The following is an 18,433-nucleotide window of genomic DNA, read 5'->3' as shown; positions in this document are numbered from 1 at the left end:
GAGTATTTGTTAGTGAGGCCATTTCTTATTTATCCCTTAATTCCACCCCCAGCCCTACCCCCAGTTAGGTGAAGCCTAATGGAAGCTCACTTTTTTCTCTAGTAGGACAACAGTTACCCATGCAAGATCTGTCTAGACCACTAAGATGCACCTGGCTAGAAGGGAGGGTATATCCTGGGGAGACTCTCAGCCTTGTTGTAACATTGAGAGGTCAAATTTCTCAACCCTGCCCCTCCCCTTAGGAGAAAAGGTCACTGCAGTCTAAGAGTCTAGGAGTGATGCAGGTGTCACTCACTTGGGTCTGTAGGTCAGTGATCTTCTCAGGACGCCACTCCTTTGGTCTGCCGCTTGGGGTGCTAGCAGAGTGGATGGCTTTCTGCAGTGTCAGAAGGTCAGGGCCTTCAGAATTGGGCACCTAGAGTAGAATATAAACAAGGATTCAATCAGCACACCAATAAGCCTAAGACATGGAACCACACCCAAGAGGAGAACAAAAGCAAATCAAACCAAACCAAAACTCAACCCCCTCCCCCAAGGACCCCTAAAATGAAAAAAACAAACAAGAAAGGAAAAAAAAACAATTAAAAAACACCCAAACTCTCCCAATGTTCACAATGCAAGTGATGCTAGTTAAATTCTACTGCCCTCTTAATAATTTTCCCTGCATTAGGAAAAATTGGCAGATGTCATGCAGCTTTGTTAAAACCTCAACCCTTAAAGCATTCCCATGCTGTTAGTTTTAATCGCTGTAAGAGAGAGCAGTTAAATTGGGCTATACCAGGAATTGCTGTCGTATCCTCATTCCACATTGCAGTTAGGTTATGAACCAGTTCAATAAAACAAAAATTTGTTCCTGCTGGGAAAATGATCCAGACACTGTGTTTGCTGGTACTCAGAGAAGTCTAGCAGGTTTTCAGGGGTAGCAAAGTGGAAAAGTATGCTTTGAGTCATAATCACAAGACACTGCCCAGTAAGAAATCTGGGCCTAGCATTATGCACGATGAAAATGCTGGAAATTTGTGCCACAAATTCCAGATGAATGCAATTGGTCTGTTCACCAATTTTAGTGAACACAGGAGAGTAACGCCAAATGTCAAGCAAAAGCCCTGGCTTTAAACCAAGTGACCAGTAAAAGCTAGAGCCAGGCAAGAAAAACGCAAACCACCTACTAACTGAAACTGTTTTTTCATGGAGCAGGCTAGCTCACTCAATTTGGTCAACGCAACTTGGTTTCAAAGAAACAAACTGCCAACCAAGTGTTAACACACTTTGTGAGCCAAACGAAAAGATATTTGTGAATTGTAAATGTTAATTGAGTTCTTGACAGGAAATAAGGGGTTTTATGAATGCTGTCTGCTGACAAATGGCTAATCAGACAATCCAAACTAGCCTTTCACTAGTTTGTTTGCTTAATAGCCTTTTATGTTTCAACCTCCTTAACTGATTCAGAATATCCAGAATGGCAAAGAATTTATATCTCTGTGAATTTATGGAACTGGCTCAGGTACTTAACTAGCACAAAGAGAATATGACCCCATGAAAATAAAAGACATGCTGTTGTCATCAGTAAAACAAGTTTACTGGAGCGGTTTTCAGGGCTACCATACGTAAAAATGGGTACCATGGGTGGAGTGACTACAGGAAGCTTTTTCAAAGAAGAACTATGCTTTAAATGATTCTTTGAATTAAAAAGAGGAAAGAGGGATTTCTTGATGCTTGGATTCTCCCCGTTGGTGGAATCTGTCTGCAATATAAGATACAAATAAACTAATTGCAAAAGAAAAAGAAAAAAAAAAAAGGTGTTCTTACTAAAACTTCTAGCCCTTGGTAGCCCTCAAATTGTGAAACATTAAGTCACTGAAAGAATCCCTGTGCTGTGTGTGCATCAAGAAGGGGTACTGTGTCATTTCTCACCTGGACATGAAGATGCCAACGATGTAATTTAAGACACGCAAAAAACTTCTACATATATAGAGAAGCAACGCATACAGACCTATACACATCATTCATATTAAGCGTACAAAACATTTAAGGATTTAGTTATTATCAGAAATATAATCATTATAGAGAATTATGTTTAAAGAGCTACTAATGAACTTCAATCTCCTCCTAACTGCTAGAGCAGACCTGAGCAACTAAATAATCTACCATGCAATCTGCCTATTAGGAAAAAAAAAAACGATACTGCAGACCCCTTTGAATGTGGTCAACTTTTGAACCAGAACACATCACTTGGAAAAGAAAGATAACTGTTGCAGGATTCTACTGTCAAGGAGGAAGCCTGGTTCTATGTTGTTAGAAATATTCACCCCATGGGAAATATCTGGTGCAATTCAGAATGCGGGATTTCAAAGTGAAGAAACAGAAAGTTCAGTCTTTAAACCAAAGCATGATTACCAGTTGAGAAAGATACTAACTCGGGTACAACTACCAAGTTGGCAGAGTCACCATATGCTCTGAGGGCTTATGTAACTCTGGATGTGGAACTGAAGCCAGATTTCCCAAGGCGGCTTCCAGATTTGCTTGAGTCAAAGCGGGCACCTTTGCAATACAGAATTATTTTTTGGCACTACTTTTCCCTGTTGTGGATATCTCAATTGTCAGAGAAGTAGAATGCATGTGAAGGTATTCCCATCATCTTTTATGGGTGCGTATATGATAACATTTGAATAGAATAGCCCATGAGGTTTCTTGTTCCCATGATGGGGTCTCAGGGAAGAGTTTAACTTGCATCATTAAGGAGGCCACAAGAGAGCCCCCAGGAGCAAGTGGTCGGAAGCTACTCACAGAGGCGGGCCAGTGGCAGGGACTGAGCTTGGGCCTGCTAGTGAAGAGAACCCACCTCCAGTTCTCTCAACTGATAGTGGGACTTCAAGCAGGTCATAAGGTCACAACTTGCCTGGGCAGTTCCTGTATCAGTGACATAGGACCCATCCAGGCTTTAAAATGTCCTGCTTCTCTCGGTGCATTGGGAATCAGATTTCCCCTTTTGAACCTTATGCAAATGCCACAAAGTGCTAATTCAAAGCTCAGCTACCCAGTTTCCTTTTGCTGAGTTCTAAGAAGTGAAAAAAGCTAACTTTAATTTCTACTCATTTGAAGGGGGCAGTGTTAATGAAATGCCAGGCTTAGGAGCCTGAGGTATGGCAGGATATACCAAGTACTCTTTGGAACTCTTACTCTAGGTATCAAGTCCTTAAAACCATTTTTTAACTAAAAAATCCAGAGCTACTAAAAACTTTCAGTTTGGAAGACTTAAGGTATTTTCCTGTATAGAGATATTTTGCCATTACTTTACATATCAAACATGAAATGCATGAAAACCTTAAAAGAGTAAATTCAAGTGGAAAGGATGTTAGAAAATAATTTTCCTATTTACCCTAACCTATACTATTTCAACATCTAAAACTTGAGCCAGATTCTGAACAACAGAGTCAGTCAACTTGTATATACTCAACTCAGGCCATGGAGAGCCTGGGGCTTTAAGTTTATGATTGGTCTAAGACAGAGAGACAGACATCAAAAGCCAAATCTATATACAAAACACCTTCAATTCCTTGGTTTCTGCCACTTTCTTTCACTTAACCACCCCACAAATGGCTACAGACCTGAGGTTAAGAACAAAAACATTAAAATAAAAAGAAGAGTGGTTAAAAGGAAGTAGTTTTCAATGTTCATGATGGACAAATGTTCCATAGACAATGATAAAAGTATTATTTTATTAGCACTTTAAATATTTTGAGCTTTTCTACTTTAAATCAGGTCTGCTTTGTTCATCCAGTTTAAATAACAAATGTAGTAATATTTGACTGAGTGGTATTTTGATTTGAAATTCTGCTTTAAGTGAGTTTGTCAGAGACAATAGGCAGTTTTTAAAAAGTAAACACTTCATGTAGCCATTAAAATGAGATAATAAAATCCGTGCAGTAACATATATGTTTTGTGTATTGATAGACAGATATACTATTAGAAGCCAGAATACAAAATTGTACTAGAGTGCTTACTATTACTTAAACTAAAAAAACCCACCTTTTTCTCATAAGCATAGACATAGGCTAAAAAGCTAAGAGGAAATATACCAAAATCCTAATACTGGTTGTGATAGGGTGGTAAGATTAGAAATGATCAATTTTTTCCCTTGAGTTTTCTGTAATGAGCTCATATTTATAGTGAAATATATAAATTCAACAAACAAGCAAGTGAAAGAATAATCTAGAAAGGTAATCTGTGAGACAAAAATCCTTACTTTCAGTTTTATTCTTTGCTATTATCATGTATATATCTCAGCTTTACTTACCATAGATTCATAATCCTAGAATCCTTTTTCCTTTTTAAATAAATGAGAGTCAATCATGTATAAAGTAAAACTAGAAACAAAAATCACTTAAAATGGCAACTCGACATTGTCTAGTCTGGAAGATGTTATAAAGTGAAGGGGGAAGCAGGCCTCACAGAGGTAAAGAAGCACCTGCTGGCCTGGAGGCCTGGCTTGCCCATGCTTTTCTCATGTCACTAACCAGCAAAATCCTTGCTTGGGTGGTTCAGTGATGTGATGTGCATGGTTCCATGGAGCCAGCCCTGGGTTCAGGCGGAGGGCTCCCTACGACTCGTTCCATTTCACAGTTCAATCACAGAATAAACACATATTCTTACTAAAGCACGCCCTGAAATGTCAAATACTGTCTTCTCTCTGTGACTCTGCAGCCCAGAAGTGCATTTGTCAACAAGGTAATTGGATAACCAGCCAGGGGAGAATAATGAATGGTGGTTAGTTATAACTTTTAAGATCAAACATAAAACAAAACCATTTACTGATTTTTTGCATATCTTTAATCCCCAGAAAGGAATAAATCCTGTAGCTTCATCGTTTTTTTCATGAATACAAATCCACATGGATAAGACGCTTAGAAAGGCTTAAAGTGTTCTCTCTCATCTAAATTAAATTTCTTCCATTCTTGGAGATTCTGTTGAATCTGGGAAAAGCTCTGTAACAGAAGGATAGTTGTAGAGAATTTGGGGAAGAAACATATACAGGGTATGCATGTCAGGTCTCAATACAAAAATAATTCACTCTGATTGCCAGATACAAAATGTAAAGTACCTACAGACTATAGTAGACTAGTATGCCACTGTATATAGAAATTAGCCATCTACTTACTGTTTGAGATTTCTTCTTTTTCTTTTTCATTGACCTGAAAAAGCCTTGTTTTTCCTTTTCCTTGAGTTGTTCGGAATGACTAATGTTTTCAGGGCTTTTCCTAAATGGGAAGACATTTTTATCATATTGATTTTTCAATCATTCTCCTACCATTGTATGACAAACATAATGAAGATGAAAAATGCATGACGTCGGGTTCAAATAGCCATGAAGATTCAAGCATACAGGTAAGGAGCGTCCTAAAAGCATAGGAGGAACTGAATCTAATCGACCATGGTTAATGATTAGCCTTTGGCACAGACTCACTGGAACTAGCAATTTGAGCATTATTACAAATTATCTGTAACTCTGCTGCAGGGCCATTTTCATGCTGTTGAAAACCTTAGAATTAGGAGTCTGCAAAGTACATGTTCTAAAGGACGCCTTTTCTGCAACTCTCCGAGGGAAAGGACAGAAACATTTTCATTATCTTCATTTTTCTGTTTACCTTCTTAAAACCAGCTTAACAAGTTCATTATTAGTGGCTTGCCAAGGTACTGAACATTAAAAAAAAAAAATCAATGCTTTACAGAAACATTATATATAGAAGTAAAAATTGGCCAAAACTGGAAAATTCCTTTATAAAAATCTTATCTCTATTTATTGAAACTAAATAAAATAGATAAGGTAAAGAAAAAACATGTACAGGAAAAATGCTTAATACAAAGGATTCCTCTGAGGGGGAAAAAAAAGCCTCTAATCAAAAATACTGATATTAAGCTTCGTATCACTGACACCATCCAGGCATTTTAATACAAATAGGAAATATTAAATGACAGCAAACAAGATACCTTGGCCCCAACAAGTTGGTTACTTGTATGTTAACGAAGGCCCAATATTACTTAATTTAATTTATAGCTTTTATAAAACCAAGTCAACTGGTATTTTTTTTCAAAAAGGCACACTCCATTGGCTTTATTTTAAATGTCAATATCTGCCCTGGCTGGTGTGGCTCAGTGGACTGAGTGCCAGACTGTGAAGCAAAGGGTCGCTGGTTCGATTCCCAGTCAGGGCACATGCCTGGGCTGTGGGCCAGGTCCCCAGTGGGGGATGTGTGAGAGGCATCCACACATTGATGTTTCTCTCTCTCTCTTTCTCCTTCCCTTCCCTTGTCTAAAAATAAAATAAAGTCTTTTTTAAAAATTTCAATATCTGTGTGACTGTGGAAAATCATTTTCTCAAATGACTGGATTCCTTCTACTAACTATTCCCTAAAATCAAGAGTAGAAACATTAAAGGTGACAGAATTTGTTCATATTTATGGTTTTATAGCATCTAATAGTAAAGAAGTTACTAGAACACCTAAGAAAACATGAGCAAAGCAGCATTCTTTACTTGATTAAATCTGTGTGAAGGCAGAAAACACCTCTATAAACTATTACAGATCTGCATGATGGAAAACAGAATGAAGCTATCAAAAATAAATCACAATGTCAAAGAATTTTCACTAATATGAAGGAATATTCAAACTATAATACTAAATGAAAATAGCAGGATTCAAAACTTTCTATATAATATGAATCTAGCTGTATTTTTTAAAAAGGAATATATGTGTACACATACATACATTTTTTTAAAAGACAGGAATAAAACAAAATCTTAATAGCTATCATCTCTGGGTAAGAGAATTATTTTGGTGATTTATTGTTTCTTCTTTTTAGTTTCAACACCAAAATGTACTGCAGACATATATAAGTTTTATAAACCACAAAAAATTTATTTGAAAAACCAAGAAATCAACATCAAAGACAGGGGTGGAGAGGAGAGAAATAGGAAGTAAACACCATGACTGTTCGAAGTAGCCACGATCAGTTCTTCCAAAGCATTTCGCCTAAAAGCTAATGGAGGTCCCAAGGAAGTAAACGCATGTACTGTAGGCCCACGTGTTCCTGAAACTTATTAGGACCTGCAGTTTTAAACATCACTGATAGAGTCCCAAGTTGTGAAGGGAAAGTTTTATAATACAATACAACCAATAAAATAATGAGCATTGGAACACTGAATAATCCACTTACAATTTCAAAAGCTAAAAAACTTCAGACATGATGTAATGGGTGACAATAAAATAAGTGAAAAGTTAAAGATACTTTAAGTGCAGTGTTGTAGTCTTGTCCTAATGACAGACTGGGCCTAGACCCCGGGAATTTGGTCAAACTTTCTTCTGACAAGTACTTCTGAGATTAAGGAGATGAAATCCTCTTGCATGAGGCCTAAAGACAGACTACCCTAAACTCAATTCCAGGTCACAGCATTCAGTCATGTGCTAGAGAACAGTTCAGTCTAGAGAACACAGCAGAACAGTGTAGTCTGCTGAAATCACAAAAGCAGGACTCAGCATTGACAGAAACCTCAGAGCACATCAAGTCCAACCAGCAATGCTATTTTTAATGTTCTGCAACATCGAGAGGTTAAAGAGTTATTTGATTATGCTCTAGCTTACGTACTCCCATCCTGGGGTCTGCACAGCAGAGTATTCAGATCAACAGGTAGACGGTCTTTCCAATCAGAATGAAAGTCTAACAAAATTTCAAAGGTCTCTCAAGGGTCAGCAGTGAAAGAGCTTCCTGCCAATCCAGGAAATCTTGAAGGGCAACACATTCATCATGACTGCAACCTCAGGAAGGGGATGAGTGTTAATACAAGAATGTTAACACTGGCAAGAGAGGAAGTGAAGGCTTGAAACACTGGTCCTAGGAGGAGCAGAATGTGAGATGGGAAGAAGAGTCTATTGAATAAGATGGAAGTGAGAGAACGGGGGTGGAGGAGGGCAATGAGAGAGGTGCAGGACAAAAAGCCCAGTGTCTGTTGTTCCTTGTGACCCCAAACACAGGGAAGATGAATCAAAGACTTTCTGCAGTGTCTTTTCAGAGGCACTCGATAAACTAGAGCCCAGGGTAGAGGGGGAACGGTGAGGGAAATATCTTCAAAGTGAAGCTGAGCAGAGGTGGTGGGGCCAAGATCCAGGCAGGGAGAGATCCCAGAGGCCAAAACAGAAAAGAAATTACTCCTGAAACAGAGAATGAAAGCTAGGAGTAAAGCATGAGTGTGCATGTATCACAAAAGACACAGAAGGCAGTTGGAGAGAGAGAGGGAAAGAGTCTAAGTGGGAGAGAGGGAGATAGAAAAAGAAAAAACAAAGAGAGGAAGAAACTATACTGAAACACACACATACAGAGAACTAACAGAAAGTGAAGGGAGGAAAGCCTGGGAGAGAGACAGGGATGGAGGGAAGCTGCCAGGAACACAGGCTCCTGAAAAGCTGTCTGTTGTACAAAAGAATGAAGAGAGAGGCTTGAACATTTACAATCAGTATTGCACCCAATGGGAGTATGCCCCATAATATATCTTGAATTTGAATTCTCAACCCTGTGGTTCCACCTGGTACAGTGAACAGTTATCTGTGCTGAGCTCAGCTAATTGTACAGCAATAGACAGATCCAAGAGAAGACTCACAAGGGCAAGTGGGTGATCACAAAAATCTCAGGGACAGATTTAAGAAGGATCACCTAGCTAGCCACCTGACACATTATCCAGGGCTGATAAAATGGTGGAGGTGGGGGTTGCTGATGGTGGGGGAGGGATACTGGGTAAGAGTCTGCTTCCAGAACAGTCACAAGACTCATGCAACAGCTATTTCTCTAAGCAGTGAAGAGGAAAGAGAGAATTCAAACTACTCACCTAAAAAAGGGAAAGAATTAAAACTGACTGAATCAGTCAACCAACCTTTACAGAGTACTTACTATGTGCCAGACTCCATGTTAGGTGTTGGAAGTGCAGAGAAAAATAAACAAGGAGCGTGACTTCAAGCTGCTCACAGACTCAAGGTAGGAGACCCACAGGTTTGACAGAGGGTCAGACTTTGGTGGCTTTAGCCTAATTGTTCTGGGAGCAGCATGAAGGTGAATTGAAGAGGAGAAAGGCATTAATTACTCTGTGATACTTCCCTTGCCACCTCCCTCCCTGTGGCAGTGTCACAGGGGTGACCAATTAATGTTTGTGAAGAGAAAATCAGTGAATAATTTTGTGACTTAGGGTGGCGAGCAATAATGGATACCAATATATTAATAACATTACAAGAAGAAAAAGCCTGGGATTGTGCAAGCAAGTAACAGCCATTCTTCACTTAATTACTGGGATTTCTAATTAATGTGGTTTACTATTTAAGAATTGATTTTTAGCCCAATTTTGACAGCAGTCTTTCTAAACATATTTATACACTTTGTCTTCTTAGGCAAAATAAGAGCAGCCTATTTTATAAATGTGCATCCTGGATAGCTGAGATGGCGAGAATAACCACTCTGGAGATTATACTACAGTATCTATTTATCACTTTCAAATATGACATACTAGCTTGATTTTTTCATTAAAAAGTGTAAACAAGGTAGGTGCTGGGAGACAGCTTCCTCCTGGGCAAACTTCCAGAAGCCAGGCAGTATCATTGTCCCCTCCCTGAGCCATCCCCCACACAGAGCCACAAAGGTGTGACACAGGTTGCCCTACCCTGGTGATCACCTATGGCTCCGCCCTGCACAATTTACAAGTCTGCTCTTGTACAATAGGCCACGCTACTAAGATGGGGAGTCAAAGCAGCTCAAAGTAATACACAGAAACACAGGAAGGCTGCCAAACTGAGGAGACAAAGAAACATGGCCCAATTCAAAGAACAGAATAAAATTCCAGAAAAGGAATGAGATGAAACAGATAACCAACCTATCAGACGCAGAGTTCAAAACACTGGTGATCAGGATGCTCAAAGAAGTCATTGAATGTGGCAATAGCATAAAAAAGGCCCAGCCAGAAATGAAGGTTACATTAACTGAAATAAAGAAAAATATACAGGGAACCAACAGTGGAGGGGAGTGTCAAATCAACGATTTGTAATGTAAGGAAGAAAAAAGCATTCGATCAGAACAGCAAAGAGAAAAAGAATTAAAAAAAAAAAGTATACAATAAGAAGCATCTGGGACATCTCCAAACACACCAACATACGAATCATAGGGATGCCAGGAGAAGAGGAAGAGCAAGAAATTGAAAACTTATTTGAAAAAATAATGAAAGAAAACTTCTCTAATTTGATGAAAGAAATAGACACACAAGTCCAGGAAACGGGGAGTCCCAGTCAAGTTGGACCCAAAGAGGACCACCCCAAGACACATCTTAATTAAACTACCCAAGATTAAAGATAAGGACAGAATCTTAAGAGCAGCAAGAGAAAAGGAGACAGTTACCTACAAAAGAGTTCCCATAAGATTATCAGCTGATTTCTCAAAAGAAACCTTATAGGCAAGAAGGGACTGGAATGAAGTACTCAAAGTCATGAAAAGCAAGGACCTACATCCAAGATCACTCTATTCAGCAAAGCTATCATTTAAAATGGAAGGGCAGATAAAGTGCTTCCCAGAGAAAGTAAAGCTAAAGGGGTTCATCATCACCAAGCACTTATTACATGAAATGTTAAAGGGACTTAATCAAGAAAAAGAAGGGGAGCCCTGGCTGATGTGGCTCAGTGGACTGAGCACCGGACTGTGAAGCAAAGGGTTGCTGGTTTGATTTCCAGTCAGGGCACATGTCTGGGTTGAGGGCCAGGTCCCCAGTGGCAGGGGTGGGGGCGCATGAGAAGCAACCATGCATTGATGTTTCTCTCCCTCTCTTTCTCCCTCCTTTTCCCTCTCTCTAAAAATAAATAAATAAAATCTTTAAAAAAGAGAAAAAGAAGATCAAAACTATGAACATTAAAATGGCAACAAATTCATAACTATTAACAACTGAATCTAAAACAAGACCCCAAGCAAACAGGCAGAACAGGAACAGATTCATAGATATGGAGATCATTTGGAGGGTTATCAGCTGGGAGGGGAAAAGGGTAGAATGTGGGAAAAAGTGCAAGGATCAAGAAGCATAAATTGGTAGGTACAAAATAGACAGGGGGAGGTTAAGAATAGCATAGGAAATGTGGAGCCAAAGAACTCACATGCAAAACCCATGGACATGAACTAAGGGGAAGGGAATTGCTGGAGGGAATGAGGATACTGGGCAGAGAAGGGCAAAGGGCAAAAAAATTGGCACAACTGTAATGGCAGAATCAATAAAATATATTTTAAAAATATATACATGGTAGAAATATTATCTTCCCAAAAGAAATGTAAAGTACTACTATCAAGGAGAAACAAACTGCCCTTAGGAAAGTGGTAATTTAAAAACAGCAATTCACTATGTTACCATAGCAAGGCTTGTTCATGTTTTTGTAACGATTATCAAACTGCATTTCTGTCAAATATACACAGTATGGTGACTTTTTACAGAAAAAAAAATCAAGACAAGTCAAGCTTAATGAATGACTTAGACTGTTAGATGTGACGCACAAATAAGTATGATATAGCAGCATTATCGGGAAGAGCGAGAAGAACAAAAGAACACAGCAACTCATCACTGGTAATTCTGAAACTCTCTTAAGACTCCTACCAGCAGTATCAGAGTATAGACGATGTGACAGAGACTTGTCTAAAGTTCAGCATCCCAACTGTGCCTCTAATTCTTGTTAGAATAACTGTTCTCAGGTTTCTGCACATATCCAGGTCTAAACAAGCTCTACGCAAACTGACTGTCAAAAAGACAGGAGCATTATGTTGTGAATACCACCTATACCACCTTTGGACTTAGTTTTGATGTGACCTATCTAATTTTCATAGGACTGTTAGTCTGTAATTGACACTCTTTTAAACCGTCACCACTGCAATGAACAAGAGGAAAAACATTTTCTTCTGTAATCCCATATTCTCATAATTTAGACACTATTCCCATGGCTTATTAAAGGCACACTTGAAAACTGCCAATGCTGATAACTAAAAGAAGTTGTACCTGTGATATACATAATATGTTAATGTATAGGAGATCTTATCTACAGTCACATGAAGAAAATAATGTACCAAAGTTTATCAGCAAACTAAGTGGAAGGGAGACACCTGACAAGTCATCCTGAAGTTAGAGGACATAAATGGTAGAAACTGCTGACACGCTCTGGGTCAGTGGTCCCCAACCTTTTTGGCACCAGGGACCAGTTTCATGGAAGACAATTTTTCTAGGGACCGGGTTGCGGGGGGGTGGGTTTGGGATAATCCAAGCCCATTACATTCAAGCTCAACTCCTGTTGTGCAGCTCAGTTCCTAACAGGCCCAGACTGGTACTAGTCCATTGCCCAGAGGCTGCGGACCCCTGCTCTAGGCACTTTTGATGGTTTACCCCAGTTAATGATCACATTAACCCTATGAAGGAGGTGCTCTTCCTAGCCCTATTTTACAGATGAGGAAACCAAGGTACAAAGGGGTTAAAGTCACATGGCCAGAAGGTGACGTTAATCAAGATACCCTATTTCCAAAGTTTAACCTCTTAGTCACTAATGTTAAGAGTCTCATTTTATAAATAAGGCAATGCATGAAAAGTGTACTTATAAAAGAAAAAGTATTTATAGCTTTAAAAATCTTATTGTTTTAAAAATAACTGTTTTTTTCACCATTGGGCACAGTAACGATGAAACTTCTATATAATCCTGCCAACAGGGTCCAAATTGTGAAACCACATAAGGTCAGGAGAACTGACCTAAGGCCCTCTGTGACTTCTGGCAACAAACACCAGAGATGGGCTCTCTGATAGACTGGTCTTATTCTAAATTCAGTGTTACAGTGATGCACTGTTTTATTCTACTGGTAGAGAACTTGGTAGGTAGTTTTATAAGTGCCCCTCACATCTGCATTCTGAGCAGTCGAGAATACAAAGTCCACATTACTATTTTAAAGAAGTTCTTACTCCCAGACAGATCTGCTAATGAGACTTGATAAATGTCAGTGGTCTCCAACCTTTATGGCACTAGGGACCAATTTTTCCACAGACTGGGTGGGGGGAGATGGTGGAAGGGACAGGAGGTGGAGTTCAGGCCAGCTTCCCTAGTACCCTGGGGGTTAGGGACCTCTGATATATGTTATAATTATCCCCTTACATTTTTATTATATGACACAAGAAGATACAAGGATAAGCAAAGTTCACACATCATTTTAATGTCTGGCTACCATTACGTTTTCATGGTAGCATAAAGAATCGTTCCCCCATTTCTATCTGTTCACCCTGACAAAAGTCAAGTGGTACCGAGGTGAAAGATACGAGATGTGGAGTCAGAACCCATGTAGGTCCACATCCTGGTTCCTGTTACTGGCTGTCCAGCACCAGGCAAGCTCCTTACCTTTTCTAAGCTGTGTTTGCTCATCTGTAGAACGGGAGCCACTCCTACTTCCAGGGCTGACTGAGAACTGGGTGAGACAGTGCATGCAATGTGCTAAGTGTCTGCTACGTGATTCAATAGCAACAAAAGAGGAGACAGTAAAAGACATCAATCATGTCTGAAGAACGCAATGGAAGAATTATGAGGTATTTACTGATCCAGGAGATTTTTTTTTCTTTTACATGTTATTTAATATAAATTCTAAACTTGAAAAAAACCATTACGAATAATGACAAATCACATTTTCCATACCAAACAATCTTTCTTGAGAAAGAAAAGTCTAGCAGGAGGAAGAATGCTCAAAAGTTTATCCAGAATTTCTTTGAAATCTCAAATCGCCAGTTAGAAAAAATTAGAGTAAAAACAAACCAAAATACTTACCATGGTTCGAATGCTGGTTGTCTTTTGGAGTGGTTAGTTCCAGAACTGCTTTCTGATGGTAGGGAAGAAACTCTAGTTGACACATTATTCTCATGGAAAGAATTATCTGGACGTGGAGATGGCACTAAATAAAGAAAGTCACTGCTGTAATCTATTGGTCAAAGCAGGATTCAAGCGATTCTATTGCATTTTTTCTCACACAAATAAAATACAAATAGATAAGTCAAAATCCTCATCTGTTCTTCAGATAACCTGTGTGTTTTCTGAGGGTGGAGGCACTCCAGGAACATTCTTCCTATCTGCACTGCTTACAAGAGCAACTTGGTAGGATCAGTTAATACCAGGAAATATATAATATCATATCATCAGGCAATATCAATTGACCTGTCAGCTGATAACTTGAAAAACATTGTAGGATACTTAAAAGTACTTATATGACAAGCCTCCCTTCACTGTTTTCACATTCTTTGGAGTTGAGGCTTTTTTACATCATAGACCCAACTATGCAAAATCTATTCTTAGTCTGAAGTGATTCTTAACAATACGAGGTGTGTCCAGGAAAAGTCCAGCCATTGTTAATATAATGAGAACGCTTTGCGTGATATTGATGTAATCTAGCAGCCAAGCAGAGTGGACTGGAATGCACATGTGTGAACAATGACAACTTTATCATATTAGTCAGTGGGGATGGAAGACGCCATTCAGTGAGCATGTACTGTGTGGCCGTCACATTCAAAATGACTGAGTGAGTAGAGCAAAGAATCTGCACCAAATTTTGTGTGAAGCTTGAACATTCCTCCATAGTATTTGGATGATTCAGAAGGCTGAAGCTATGGGCAACTGTGATTGGCAGCTTCTTCACAACAACACGGCTGCTCATACATCATATCTTCTGCATAGTTTTTTGGTGAAACAGCAAGTCACCAAGGTGACTCAGCATCCCTACGGCCCAGATTTGGCTCCTTGTAACTTCTGGCTTTTCCGAAAACAAAAATCACCTTTGAAAGGGAAGAGATTTCAGACCATCGATGAGATTCAGGAAAATATGACAGGGCAGCTGATGGTGACTAGGAGAACTGTGTGAAGTCCCAGGGTGCCTAGTTTGAAGGGGACTGAGGCGTCATTGTCCTATGCACAATGTTTCCTGTATCTTGTATCTTTTTCAATGAATGCCTGTATTTTTCATAGCGCATAGCTGGATACTTTCTGGACAGGCCTTGTATGTGTGCTGAAATATACGAACTACTATTTAAGCCTTGACACTTGGGAGGTAGCATCAATTACATATTTTTTAAATTAAATTCCAAAGAAATTCCGTTACTTGCACAAGAATACAATTTTTTCTCTACGTTCTCAATCCAGGAATAAACAGAAAGATAAACCACAATGTATTTGAGTAAATACTTTTCTACTTTTTTAGGTGGGGGTTACTATTTTCTCTGTCAATTCCTAAGCTTGGTCATAAATCAAAACATATTGCAAATTTCATCATAAAAGGAATATACAGGCTGTATATCAAGATAAATGACACCATTTCACTTAACTCTTGCCCAGTAAGACTGAAAATGGGAAGTATTCTGGAAACATCTGTCATTTCGGTGATACCACTAAATCTTCATCCAGTTAAGATTTAGTAGCATCATTGAAATGGCAGCTGTCTCCAGATGTTCACCTAGTTAAATCTTTTCTTTCTATTTCTAGACTTTCTAAAATAAAAATGCTCTGCCTGCCAAGCTCTGAAATGGATTATAAGGAAGACAAATGAGGGGTTTTGCTGATATTTAACTGATTTAATTTACTTGAAGTAAAAATAAAACTGTTTCCAGACCGATTAGAATTTTAACATTTTATATTAAAGTATATTCTATAGACATCTACAGGAATAACACACGTACGGTCCATTTTGGAAGTAAAAGTTATATTGATAGAAGAATAGGCTTTTGCTCTTGTACACTACACGATTGTTTGAAAAGAAACTTTAATCTGAATTAAAATTTTAGTCCCGTAAGATTCTAAAGTAACCATAGCATGAGAAAAAAAATCCATAAAAAAGCACTTATGCTTTTTTCAAAGGTGGGGCTGGGAGAGAACAGAATAGCCTAGTCATTCAATACACATTTAGTCCTTAATGCCCCTTGTAAGTATTTATTTAGCTCGGGTTCCTGGTTAAAATGACCAAGCAGCTGTCCATGTCCTTCTCCTGCCCCCATTCCTGCCTCTTTCCAGCTGTCCTCCCAAATTAACACAATGGCAAGAAGCCAGACAATGTGAGTGTGGGCATGGGCGGAAGGTCGTGGTGACCCTTGAGGGCTGTGAAAAACTGAGCGTCCCAGACCCAGGACCTTGCCCCACAATGGTGGCCTTGCTGTCTGTCTTCTTACTACAGGCTGGGCTCCCAGGGGCTCCCACTGTTTCTACACAGCTCATCAAAGGGAATGCCTTTCTCTGTCAACATCTCCTAAATTCATACATCCCCCAAAGCATCTGTTTTAGTTGTCTACTAAACACCGAAGTACATTTTTAAGGCTGTGCAAGTACACTTGAAGATTTTCTTTCATTCAATCAACAAATATTAATGAAACTGCCAGGCAGTATGCTAGTTAATGAAGGTGAAAGAGGAAAAGATAAAGGGTCTCACAACCTTGTGAGAAAGAAATGCGAACAAAGAATCAGTACCCTGTGGCCTGTGTCATGTTAGAGGCCTAAACAAGGAACCACTGGGTGGAACAGGGGAGGAAACACTTCAGTTCATTTGGGTGGGCAGGGAAGACAGCGCACTGCAGAGGACCTCACAGTAGAATCTTAAAAGGGACAGAAACAAGCTATGCAAGCAGGGGGAGGAGTGAGTTTCAGGCCACAGGAGGGAGTGGCCCCTGCGAGTCCCACAGGTGGGCACCAGAGAGGAAGAGGAACAGCTGGAAAGGATGGCAGGGTCAGGGCACAGAAAGCCTGGAATGCCATCCCGGGCAACTCGGATTTTGTCCTGGTGTCAATGCGAAGCTGCCAGAGGACTCCCAGTAGGTGAGAGACAGAGGACTGTGGGTGGAGTGGTGGTGCGCAATGTGTTGCTTTGCTCTGTGTTTTTCCCTATAGCATTTATTACATTTTATTGCTCTATATAATTACTACATTTAGTACTGCTCTCATCCCATGAGGATGCGAGCTCTGTGAGGGTGATGACCTTCAACTGTCACGTTCACTGCCATGCTCTAAATTAGAACAGTGTCAGGTCCACAGGTGACATCGACAGGTATTTTATCACTTAATTGAATCAATGAGTGGTGTGGTCAGAATGCAGCTTCAGAAGGGTCATTCCAGAGACTGTTTTGATAGTGACCTTGAAAATAGGAAGACTATTCAAAGAACCTAAGTCAGAAGCCTTGAGGACTTGAAATAAGACCCAATAGCTGGGAGAGGCGCTGGAAGGTGATAACAGATGAGTCACACGGACCAGAAGGCAGGGCAGTGAGGTGTAGTGCGGGGTGTGGGCTGGCAGTGCAGTGAGGGCCAGAGGAGGGAGGACCCTGTTGGGCTTACCTCGGTAGAAGCTGCCAACTCTCCGCGGAACAGGATCATTGTACAGATGTCTATTTTCTTTGGGGGCGGTGCCATCATCAGAGTGGGGGTCATGATATGCTCCGCCCTGAGAGAAGAAATAGGTTTATGTAAAAGCAAATAGCCTATGAACTTGGAATAGTGCCTCACTGATCTATAATTTAGTCCAGGAATTTTTTAAGAGAAAACTCAGAATTATGGCATGAGAAAAACTACTTTATAAGCCAGTTCGAATTATTTTCGGGAGATTGAGTATGGATACATTTCAAAAGATAGGCTGTAATGATGTTGAATGACCAATCTTCACAGACAGATCGTATCATATAAGGTAACAACTGGAGAATTCAGACCTCAGATTTCTGCCGTGCATGGAATGGTGGGTTGCCTTCTCTCGAGGGTTCTTTAACAGAAGATCTTGCCACAGTCATCTCTGGAGGGTGCTGTTCCCCAGGCTGGAAATCAAATTTAAAAGGATTTATAAGACTGTCCTAATAAATGATAAGAATTTCATGGGCCTAAATTGCCATGGGCTTTATCTGGTATAACCAGTACCTTACCCGACTAAAAGAAAAAAATATTAGTGGGCTAAAACACAAATTGTCCCATAAAACTGTGAGTCATCTGATGAATGTAAAATAAGTCAAACAACTGTCATACAGATGGAAAGTGAAATTCTCATTAAAGTTAAGGCGAGCAGGGAATGAATGACTCTGAAAATAGTTTAATTAATTATTAAAAACAAAGAAAATGATCCTAATATCTAGATAGTCATGGTTCTCTGCAGTACTCTAATTAAAGATTCTATTAATCTAAAATTTCTCCAGCAGATTTTAGGCTGACTTCTCCAAAAAGAACTGTGCAGATCCAAAATTATTTTTCACGAAGGATTTATATGGCATATTCAGGTGAAAAATAAAGTCCTTTAGCTATATAAAGGAATAGAATCAGTAGTCTTACTAATTTCTGTCTTAAAATTCTCTAACTACTGTAGTTTATGTACTTAAGTTCACTTCTGCATCTTCCGCAGG

General features: G+C 39.5%; 1 protein-coding gene across 2 annotated transcripts in view; it reads right to left on the bottom strand.

Moving 5' to 3' along the window:
* Window positions 1-18,433, bottom strand: part of CDKL5 (cyclin dependent kinase like 5) — a 149,415-nt gene that overhangs the window by 3,188 nt on the left and 127,794 nt on the right. The window contains exons 13-18 of one of the 2 annotated variants that reach the window (XM_054581110.1): window positions 17,756-17,857; window positions 17,388-17,493; window positions 13,851-13,974; window positions 5,159-5,258; window positions 1,622-1,744; window positions 296-415 (exon numbers count right to left, since the gene is read on the bottom strand). In XM_054581110.1, coding sequence (XP_054437085.1) covers window positions 296-415; window positions 1,622-1,744; window positions 5,159-5,258; window positions 13,851-13,974; window positions 17,388-17,493; window positions 17,756-17,857 — 675 coding nt within the window. The remainder of the gene's footprint in view (window positions 1-295; window positions 416-1,621; window positions 1,745-5,158; window positions 5,259-13,850; window positions 13,975-17,387; window positions 17,494-17,755; window positions 17,858-18,433) is intronic. The other variant, XM_054581111.1, reaches the window with a different exon arrangement.

This window comes from Pteronotus mesoamericanus, unplaced genomic scaffold (genome assembly GCF_021234165.1).
Source record: "Pteronotus mesoamericanus isolate MK-2021 breed Mesoamerican mustached bat unplaced genomic scaffold, CSHL_Meso_final contig_65, whole genome shotgun sequence".
Lineage (NCBI taxonomy): Eukaryota > Metazoa > Chordata > Mammalia > Chiroptera > Mormoopidae > Pteronotus > Pteronotus mesoamericanus.
This window is presented reverse-complemented; position numbering and strand designations above follow the sequence as displayed.